Below are 11,795 nucleotides of genomic sequence, written 5' to 3'. Positions count from 1 at the left end.
ATATATATATATATATATATATATATATATATGCATACACAGCAAATCTTAATTGAATGTAAAATGTGTTAAGACTGAAATATTGTATTGATAAAAACAAAATTTCCTAGAATAAATAAACAACAGTCTTAATTATATTGATCCAGACTGCATTAGAAATAGGAGGAAAAATGGGGAACTTATATCAATTGTCATGATGTCATGATTTTGTAACTGAGATATCAGATAGACTAGAATAAATTTAACAAAATATAACAAGAAGAGGAAGTGTATGGCTTACTCATATTTCAGTTCTCCTTGGTTTGAACATGTTTTGCTTTCATCACAACCACTGCATTGGTTATTTGAAGAACATTTATGAACTGATATATGGACATTCTACAATGGAAACCAAAACAAAATATAATAGTTTACTACTATATCTATTTAACTATTTATTATATGGCAGAAGAAATAGAAAAATAAACAATATGATTGATATTTTGAACCATCTTTTAAAATTTCTACAGCTGTTTCAATAACAACCAGAACTATATATACAACTATTAAAAAAACTACAGTAAGTTATACAACATAATTATCAATAATAGTTATATGACAATTTTTGATAACAAGCAATTGCTATTATAATCACAATATATAGAAGTTACATAAGAGCTGTCCCATTGGGAAGGTTTTAAAACACACACACACAAAATGTATGTTTTACAACAAATTGCAAAAGTATTTTCATCAACAGGCATATACCAAAGAAACTAGTCAAGTAACATCCCGTTCAACCTTGTAAATCAGAATTCCGTGAAATATTATTTTCTAAACTTCAATGACTTAATTGATACTTGGATTAGTCTCATATGGAAGATATAGGAGCTTTAGAACATTGGAAATATAACAATTTTTACAAATTTTCAAAGTAATGGTTAATTTAGCTCATGCCCACATACTGACCTCAGTTAGCCATGTCTGCTTGGATAGATAAGACATTGTACTTAGTCTTATAGATTATAGAAATAACAATCATAGCAGTCTGAGCAAAAAGAAGTTAATGATAAAAATAATAAAATCTTCCTTTATATTTAAAACAAATGATATTAAAATGTAAACATGAAATGAATTGTGTGTTTTAATATATTAGGAATAATCATTTTCATTCCTATAATACTAAATTCTATGAATATTCTCAACAAATCATAAATGTACTGGTACTTTAAACTTCCTTATAGTTGTTTTGTATTTTAGCTACCCTCACTGTTTTGAATCTTATCAATCTTAGCAGTTTTGTATTTTAGATACTAAAGCGTAGGAGTGGCTGTGTGGTAAGTAGCTTGCTTACCAACCACATGGTTCCCGGTTCAGTCCCACTGCGTGGCACTTTGGGCAAGTGTCTTCTACTATAGCCTCGGGCTGACCGAAGCCTTGTGAGTGGATTTGGTAGACGGAAACTGAAAGAAGCCCGTCGTATATATATATATATGTGTGTGTATATGTTTGTGTGTCTGTGTTTGTCCCGCCCAATATCGCTTGACAACTGATGCTGGTGTGTTTACGTCCCCGTAACTTAGCGGTTCGGCAAAGAGACCGATAGAATAAGTACTAGGCTTACAAAAGAATAAGTCCTGGTGTCGATTTGCTCGACTAAAGGCGGTGCTCCAGCATGGCCACAGTCAAATGACTGAAACAAGTAAAAGAATAAAAGAGTAGCTGTTTTGGATTTCAGCTACCCAAGCTGTTTTGCAATGATGCTTGCTAAGGAATCTCAGTTCATCAATAAAATAGAATTGTCAAAATGTATGATGATGGTGATAATGTGCATGATTCAGAAAGTGAATAGTCTCATAGAGAGCATGGGAGACTAGATATGTCTTGTTGACCTATACACACAAAGACATGGTTACAGCCGAAACCAAAAAGAAAAGGCTAAAAAATAGATCCTTTTACAAGACACCATTCATGTGGATGAGCTCATCTGTCCTTTGACAGGCCTTATTCATCCTGCAAAGTGTTCACAATGCAGTGGCCCAACAAATTCCACTTGCCCAAGATGCTATACATTGTGATTGAACCCAAAACTATGTGGTTGTGAAGCAAAAGAATTAGAATTTAACAACATTTACATCATATTCATATTTAGTTTTCTTTTTAAATTGATTATAGAAATATATACACATGAATGGTGTCTTGTAAAAGCATCCTGTACATGGGCTGGCGAACTGTGCAGATGGTCCCAGATCACGACCATGGAAACTTGGATGAAAGACACACTGTGGTCTCGAGTTGGAGTCGATGTTCATGTGTGATGTGGCATAAAAAGAGAAGTGTATGTGCTTGTCTTGTCATTACATGCTAGCTGTAAGTGAGAGTCACTGTCATACAAGCAGCATCATTCATTTCCAATATTCTGCAACAACATGTTTGGCCATGTGAAAATATTACCGAACTTGGAACATGTAGGTAAGAGCTGATGACAAAGAGGGTATCTGGATGTAGAAAATCTATTTCAATAAACTCTGTCTACTCCATGCAAATATGTAAAGTGGATATTGAAATAATGGTGATAAAATGATTAAAGACATTTTAATTAAAATATTGTAACAGAGAGATAAATGGAATAAAATGAAAATAACTTACTCTGCGAATTCTCAACACTTCTACTTTATACCAATTGCCATCGTTAATTGTATATGGAATATAGAGATTGAGAACAGACGCACTTCCAGTAGAGATAGACAGTCGAACCTGTCCATTGATAATTTCCAAAGCTATGAAACTCTCTACTGTTTGACTGAGGGAGGGATTGACTGGATTGTAAAGTAGTAGCGCATTAGACATTTTTGTAGCAAGGTGTACGGTAATATTGTTGTAATTCTCGGCGATAGTTGGAAATTCCAGAAACGATAATTCTTCAAACCTGTAAGATGACTTTGAACAAGATTGACCCCATTTATTGTAAGGACATTGGCAGATAAATCCGTCACGGTTATTTTTACAGACACCTTCATTCTGACATGGGTTAGGTTGACAGTAATTAATTCCTGTCTCACAATATATTCCTAAGAATCCTTTCTGGCAGACACACTTGAAAGAACCATCTGTATTTTCACAAGTACCATGTTGGCAAGGATTTTGTTTGCATTCATTGATATCTTTAGTACAAGTTAGACCAGTCCAGCCGGACAAACACTGGCAGTAAGATTTACTATAGGATGAGATAACACATGCTCCACCATTGTGACAATAAACATCTCCACATTGGGTTTCTTGGATCTGACAAAGTGTTCCTGTATAACCCACAGAACATTTGCAGATAAAGTCAGTTATATTTGGTCCACTCATAATTTGTCTGTTGGTAGCTATAATATTCCAGTTACTACTGACGACTAATTGATCAATACACGAACCACCATTGTAGCAAGGGTTAACTGCACACAGCGAATGACCCAAAATTATATTGGTTGCTAAACCCTGCTGTAATTCATTTTTGTTTGCTGCAATCATTTCTTGCAGCAACTGTTTTGAGATGGGTTTTCCATTTCTGTCTAAAGTCATTATAAAAACATCAAGATCGTTACCAGTTTGCTTAATACTAAAGATTTTACTCTCCCAATCAGATTCCAGATTATTATTTAAATTCTTCAAAAACTTGGAATAGAGTTTTGTAAGAAACCTTTTTTCAGTCACGTTTACTAACTTCACAGTCAAAGAATCCTTTAATGTTTCATTAGTGAGAAAAGCAAAATTAACTGTAATATTGTAGACAACTTCTGAGTGAATACCATCATGCCCACTGATAGTAAGCCAATGGTCACTAGATACAGGTTCTTGGAGAACTTCTAAGTAACAGTGTTCAGTAATTTTGAAGATCTCGGCACTCATTTGAAGAATACGACACGAATAATCTCCAGTTATATCATTGTCTAAAGGCTTCACATCCCCAACAAATTGAGTTGGTGACTGTTTTTGGAATAAACTTAACTGAATATTGAGTTTCCTTTGCCTCGAAGGACTGTCATTGACATCTTGTACTAGAACAGTAAAAGACAAACTTGACGTCATTGTTGGTTTACCACTATCTGTCACAGTGACACTCACAGAGAATCTGGAAATTTTTTCACGATCTAAAGCTGTGTTTGTTGTAACCAAACCTGCTTTGGATATTTTAACATATGAGTTAGAATTTTTATTATCTTGAAAGAAGTAGTAAGGGTTAGTGTTTGGCGGGAGGTCACAATCTTCAGTGAAATCTGCTAATGATATCACACTAGTTCCAATGGCTGCATTCTCTTTGACAAAAGCTGCCAATGAACCGTTAGAGAAAGTTGGGGAGCAGTCATTCACATCAAGAATGTGAATCTTTATAGTTGTTGTTCCTACAAGAGAAATAAAATTATCAATGTAAATAAACTGATAAAAAGAATTCGAAATTTTAGTACAAAATTTTAAAACTACTATTCTCTTCATTGATATAAAATATTTCAAAAGATGGTATACATATAACAAACTACAAGATTTAAATAGAAAATAAATTTGAAAAGTAGTTACCTGTCTGAGGTGGTATCCCTTTATCAATGGCACCTACTTTTAGCTGGTACAAAGCCACTGATTCACGATCAAGTTTGGATGAAACGGAGATTTGGCCTGATGTTGAATTAATATGGAAGGCATTATGGAGATTTCCTGATAGAATTGTGTAATTGAATTGGTGATCTTTGCGATGTAGATCATTGTCAAAAGCTTTTACCTTAATTACAAGTGTGCCAGGCTGAATGTCCTCCCTAAGGTCTTTAGTATAAAGTGGATAAAGAAATACAGGTGCATCATTAGCATCAGTTATAGTAATATGTACTTTGCACTGAACAGTATCGTTACCTTTTACACTTCCCCAGTTTTTAGCCATAACATCCAAAGTAATATGAGATTGGGACTCATAGTCAGGTTTCCCAGACACTGTGATAACCCCGGAGAGAGGGTTTATTTTGAAGCCTTTTAAATTACTCGAATCCATCAAAAAGTAATAGACTATTCCATCTGGTCCTGCATCTCTATCCGTAGCAAGGACAGCACCAACAGATGTCCCCTTTTGAACTGACTCACTGATACTGAAATTATATTCATTTTGTATGAATATTGGGTTGTATTCGTTGACACTAACGAGATGGACATTAACAACAGCAACACTTTGCAAATTGGTTCCAGGGTTCTTAGCAAGAATATGAAGTGAATAGTTTTCTTTAGATTCATAGTCAAGGGACGAAGTTGAGTTTATAGTTTTAGCTTTATGGTCAATCATGAACTTAGATTGGGCTAGGTTATCTCCAACAATTTGATATTCAATGATGGCATAGCTACCAGAATCTGCATCAGTGGCTGATAGTTTGAAGACTGATGCACCAATGGGAGAATTTTCCCGGATATAAACATCATAAACATCTTGATCAAAGAGTGGAGGGTTATCATTAACATCAGTGACAAAGATGGTAAATATGATGGAAGTTTCTTTGTAATATAAGCCGTGGTCTCTTGCAGTAATATTCAGTCGATGCACAGTTGTTGTATCATAATCGAGAGGTTTATTCACCGAGAGATTTCCATATTTTTCATTAATTGCAAACAAATTCTGAGGGTCACCACCGGTTATATAATAACTGACTTCTTGGTTTGGTCCGTGATCATGATCTATAGCTTGAACTGTATCAAAAATGCCGTTTACTGTAAAGTTCTCTGGAATTTGTTTCTCAAAAACAATTCTCAAGAATAAAGGAGAATATTTGTTGATGTCTGTTACTTTCAAGTGTATGGTTGCTATGTCTGACGACTGTGGTGGACGTCCTTTATCGACTGCCTGCACTTTTAGCTGAAACTCTTTATCCATACTTTGACTCAGACTTGCAGAAAGATGCACAGAACCTATAAAGATAACATATGAATGAAATTAATTAAATAAGATCTACTTTTAAAATATGATGTAAAGATGTAATTATGTTAGATGCGATTTAACCCCAAGCAACTAGGTTGTATTGATGGTAATCATTTTGGCTGAGATCAGCAATTAACACATGACAACGGTTTGGCATATATTTACATCAACCATTTTAATCAATTTACCGTGGTGGTTCATTTGGTTGCCTGCACATAACAATGGTAATTGCGCCAACTGAGGTCAGTACCCAGTGTGAGATAACATTTGGCGTATATTTACATCAATCATTTTAAAAGGGTTAAATTGGAACAAATATTTTGATATATATGCCATTTTAAGAAGTTCATTTCACAATGACTCAGTTTCATATTCAGCCCCACTCTGCAGCACCTTGGCGAGTATCTTCACAATAATCTCAGGCAAACCTAAACCTTGTGAGTGGAGTTGGTGGATGGAAACTGAAAGAAGCCTGCCATATAATTGTATGTGTGTGTTTGTGTATACCCTGGCCTAGACATCACCTCATGGTTTGATAATGAGCATCTTTGTCATACAAATGATGTTCATTTCCAGTCTTCCATGAAATATTACAAAGCTTGGGAACAGGTGAGGTTTGGTGGCAGGAAGGGATCTGCTCATAGAAAACTTGCCTTCAACAAATTCCATTTGTCCTGTGCAAGCATGGAAAAGTGGAAGTCAAATGTTGATAATGATGATTTCTTTTAATCAAACTACAGGGTGTCCACAAAGTCTGGCTACATGGAGTAAATAAAATCATAACATAAACAATTAAATATAAAAAATAATAATTTCTTAAAGTATGCGTTAATCCCCATGTGGGTACATGGAGTAAATAAAATAATAACATAAACAATTAAATATAAGAAATAATAATTTCTTAAAGTATGCGTTAATCACCATGTGGGTACATGGAGTAAATAAAATAAGATAAACAATTAAATATAAGAAATAATAATTTCTTAAAGTATGCGTTAATCCCCATGTGGGTACATGGAGTAAATAAAATAATAAGATAAACAATTAAATATAAGAAATAATAATTTCTTAAAGTATGTGTTAATCCCCATGTACCCAGACTATGTGGACACCCTGTATATTAATTAAATATCACATTAGCTCTCTAAAAACCCAGCACTCATTACATCCTAACTATATCTCACTCTTAAATCGAATTTTCCTTAACTCTATAGCACAAATCACTTTCACAACTCTTCTACCTCAATGTTTCTTCCTTGTCGAAAAATTTTGAAATATTGAAAAAAAAAAAATTCTTTTTTGTATGCTCATTTAGACCATTTGTTACCTTTGAGTAAAGAATAAATGTAAAATCATACCATCCGATTTCTTCACATAGAAATAGTTGGTTCCATTGCCTTCCACAACAATATATTCCACCTGAGCATTCATTCCATAATCTTTGTCATCTCTGAAAAGAGTTTAATATTATAAATGTAGTAGACACTTTTCTGTTAGCCAGGAGGTGACATACTAAAGACTTGTTAATTAGGTACATTTAAAACAATTTCTGTTAAGATCCTGTAACTTAGAAATTAGGTTGAGGTCATTCAGTTAGTGCTCATAGCTATAAAAGTACATGATGTAAATCTTTGTCAGGAACTGCCACAACTGCACAAGTGTACCAGAATATTGAACCATCTGAATCATTTAGTTTTTTACAGTTATATCAGTCTTATTTCAAAAGATTTATATATGTCAGAATGTCAATGTTTGGCTTGGCACTGAATGATTGATTGGAGATCTTGAAGGTATGCCTCTATAAGTCACCAATGAATTATTATCATTCAAACAGAGTTCCTGACACAAAGATACTAGATTGGACATTTAATGTGGATCACTACAGAAGTGACTATTATTTAATTAGTGTTGTAGCCATGAGCATTTGGGATTAATTATTGGTTAATTGTTGCAGATACTAACTAATATTCCTTATATAATGTAAACACGGCCCTGGTTGGTTCATTGAGACAATTCACCAAATTCAGCAGACTGGATATGGTCTAATTAAGGAGAACATATCACAGAATGCTGCTGGAAGGTGGAAGACAAAGCCAGTCATAAAATGTGGATGACAAAAATGTGGAAAGCAGCCTGTAGGACTTGAACCATGCATTTTACAGTTGATCAAATTTAGTGCACTGAATATGGTCTAATTTTGATAATGAATTACACAGTATGCTACTGGAAAGTGAAAGACATACCATATGGAATTAGAGGTTAACACCTTCTGAGCTTGATTAAGATAGCCTCTAGTTTTATGATACAAAACATCTTGTTTTATCTTCTATTATGATCATATGTAAGAAACAAATGTTTCTTACATTTGATTTAATACTGATTAATCATGGAAAAAAAGCTTCTTATTTTGATTATATTCCAACAAAGTTAGTATTTCTTAAATCCACTGAAACATGTTGGTAGTTTACATTTATAACACAAATATAGAGATATAGGGAAATAAAAATAAAAGCTTTTTTAATTTGCAATGCGTTTCAATTAGTTAATAATACATGGGGGTTAATAAATTTTGGAAATAACGAAGAATTTAGTGAAATCATTCGTCATCGTTTATTTTTTATCAATTTTAAACTGGTGTTTGGAACATGAATGAATATGAAATTTTGACAAAAGGCTTTAATTTAGATTACTTTAACCCTTTTTTAAACCATATTTCTGTTGGAAAACACCATCTTTGCTTCCATAAGTTTGAGAAATAATGAAGAATTTCAAGGAATATCTTTTGCATTATTAAACTGATGTTAGGAGCATTAATTAATATGAAATTTTGGTGGAAGGTTTTAATTTTGATCAATTTAAAATGGGAAATTCATATCATGGAACCAAGTGGTCTCAAGTGGGTTGTTATCAAAAGGATTAAACATGTTAGTTGCATGGAGATAAAGTTAATGAAACGAAAATGCATTACCTTGCAACTACCTTGATAATCGGATCACCTACTGTCAAATTGTATGGAACAGCAGAGAAATAGTAAGTTTTTTCAAACTGTGGTGGATTATCGTTGTCATCAATTACATTGATGATGACTAGACTTTCAGAAGACCGTGACGGTACACCGAGGTCAGTGGCTACAACTGTTAATTCATGGTGATTATAAAGACTGGTGTTATCATAATGCAGCTGTTGAATTGTGAATATTTCACCAGTTTTATCGGTGATATTAAACAATGATGATGGCATTTTTAGTGAATAATAAAATATATTATTTGGTGAAGTTCTATCGCGGTCCTTCGCTACAACTTTACCCACATGTATTGGAGGAACTTGCAGTTCGGATATTTCAAACATAAACTTTGGCATTGTGAACTGAGGCTGGTTGTCATTAATATCCGTGACTTTTATGGTGACATAAGTACTTGTTTCGTGAGAGCTAGCTCGAGCTGCCACTTTCAATTTGTGATACTCCTTCTTCTCAACATCCAAAAGTGCTCTCACAGATATGTTGCCACTGAGAGGATCTAAAGAGAATTTATTACCAGAATTTTCTAAAAGTGCATAAGTAACTTCTGCATTTTCACCAACATCTTGGTCTTCAGTCGACAGTTGCAAAATAAAAGAACCAATTTCAGCATTCTCGGGGATGCTGGCTGTAAACAGACGTGTGAATCGGGGTGGGTTATCATCAACATCAAGAATAGAAATATCAACAGTTGTAGTTCCAGTTTTTCTATTAGAGGCACTCTGCAGAAAAAAGAAAAGTTTATTAATCAAATTATTAGGAAATACACTGAAAGATAGAATACATAAATTACTGATTTTATTTTTTTAAAGAATTTGAACACAATTGCTAAAATGTTGCAGATATTCTGTGTGGTTTAGAAGCTCACTTCACAATCATATGATTTGGGGTTCAGTCCCACTGTGTAGTACTTTGGGAAAGTGTCTTCTACAATACCCCTGCACTAACCAATGTCGAGTGAGCGAGCGTTTGTCTGTTCATAACATAGTGATTCCACCCCCCACCCCTGCAAAAAAAAAAAACCCCGATAAAATAAGTACCAGACTTAAAAAATAAGTACTGAGATCAATATTTTCTACTAAACCCTACAAGTTGGTGCTCCAGCATGGCCACGGTCTAATGACTGAAACAAATATCAGAGCTAAAAGTAATTATATCTCAATACAACAAAAATATGATCTTGTTTCAGATATTCTTCTATTTTTTATCTTTTATTTGTTTTATTCATTAAACTGTGGCCATGCTGGGGCACTGCCTTCAAGAATTTTAGTCAAATGAATCAACACCAGCACTTATTCTATCGGTCTCTTTTGCTGAGCAGTTAGGTTACAGAGCCTAAACACACTGCCATTGGTTGTCAAGCGGTGGTGGGGGCATAAAAACACACACGAAGGGCTTCTTTCTGCTTCTGTCTACCAAATCTACTCAAAAAGCTTTGGTTGGCCTGAGGCTTATAGTAGAAGACACTTGCCCAAAGGGCCATGCAGTGGGACTGAACCCAGTATCGGTCTGATAAATTCAACTTGCAAGCTGGAAAATACGGTAATAGAGTCAACAAACTAGATGTATGGTCTACTGATAACATATACCAGTACACTAGTAGAAAATGAGATCCAACTATATTTTGCAAAATTACAAGAGCAAAATATTTTCCAATTCCCAGCAATTTATGTTTGGGTATATTTACCACAGTTTAGCTTGGAATGTAGGAAGTAGTTTGACAAAAACAATACGAAATGTTAAAGTTCACAATAAACTTATGGCAACAGCTCAAATATCAGAAAAGTTGTTTCCCCTGTCAGTGGCTTTTCTCTTATTACTGTGAAACATTTCCAGTGGGAATCGGAAATGTCTAATAATTTCTTTCCAATACTAAATAGAACTACTACTACTACTACTACTACTACTACAAGTAGTAGTAGTAGTAGATGGCAATGTTAGCTAAATGCATGAATTGAAAGTAACAAGAAAGCGTTATGTACACAAGTTAAAAGCAGCAATGGAGAATAATAATTACAGGATTTTATGGAATTTACCCATAAAGACTGACCATACATAAAACAAGGAGACCAGATATAATTACAGAGGACAAAAATACACCAAACAGTATAAGATTATAGATTTTTGTTTCATCATATGACAAGAGTAGATACCAAAGAAATTGAGGAAAATAGAGAAATATCAAGATGTAGCTAGAGAGATGAAGAGAATGTAGAAGATAAAAATGACAAGTATTCCTGTGGTAATTAGTACATTTGAAACAACAGCCAAATTGCTATCTAAGAGCTGACTGATACCTGCAAGAAAGAGCCAACCTGTATTCTGCAAGAATTTTTAGAAAGATTCTTGAGATTTGAAGAGATTTGTCAATAAACTTCAAGTCACTAGTCCTGTTAACTAAAGTAACATGTGATGATGGAGTCTCCTATTGAAGATGACATATGTGCATTCAGCTATTGCTGAATGACTTGCCTAAATGATTTGTTTATAGTGATCAAGTGTTTGTGCTGCACATTAGCCCACTCTCTATATCAAATCAATGTTGTCTGAACAAGGGCATGGTGTACCACGCATCAGGTGTTGAAGCGATCGCATAGCAATGCGAGACAAAATGTTTTGCTCAAGAACATAACACATCACCCAGTCTAGGAACTGAAACTACGATCTCACAAATTACCAGTACAACACTGTAACCACTAGGCCATAATAAGAATAATCCTTTCTACTATGGGCACAAGACCTGAAATGCTGGAGGAAGGAAGCTAACCAATTACATCAACCTCAGTACTTAAGTGGTGTGTGTGTGTGTGTGTGTGTGTGTGTGTGTGTGTGTGTGTGTGTGTGTGTGTGTGTGTGTGTGTG

At 34.3% G+C, this 11,795-nt stretch overlaps 1 protein-coding gene across 1 annotated transcript in view; it reads right to left on the bottom strand.

The window, feature by feature from the left end:
- Nucleotides 1-11,795, bottom strand: part of LOC106882952 (cadherin-related tumor suppressor) — a 326,029-nt gene that overhangs the window by 12,282 nt on the left and 301,952 nt on the right. Inside the window, exons 12-16 of the mRNA XM_052972443.1 lie at nucleotides 8,883-9,655; nucleotides 7,273-7,364; nucleotides 4,540-5,904; nucleotides 2,629-4,367; nucleotides 281-378 (exon numbers count right to left, since the gene is read on the bottom strand). Of these exons, the coding sequence (XP_052828403.1) occupies nucleotides 281-378; nucleotides 2,629-4,367; nucleotides 4,540-5,904; nucleotides 7,273-7,364; nucleotides 8,883-9,655 (4,067 nt within the window). The remainder of the gene's footprint in view (nucleotides 1-280; nucleotides 379-2,628; nucleotides 4,368-4,539; nucleotides 5,905-7,272; nucleotides 7,365-8,882; nucleotides 9,656-11,795) is intronic.

This window comes from Octopus bimaculoides, chromosome 13 (genome assembly GCF_001194135.2).
Source record: "Octopus bimaculoides isolate UCB-OBI-ISO-001 chromosome 13, ASM119413v2, whole genome shotgun sequence".
NCBI lineage: Eukaryota > Metazoa > Mollusca > Cephalopoda > Octopoda > Octopodidae > Octopus > Octopus bimaculoides.
The sequence above is the reverse complement of the archived record's forward strand: the minus strand, read 5'-3'. Positions and strand labels throughout refer to the sequence as shown.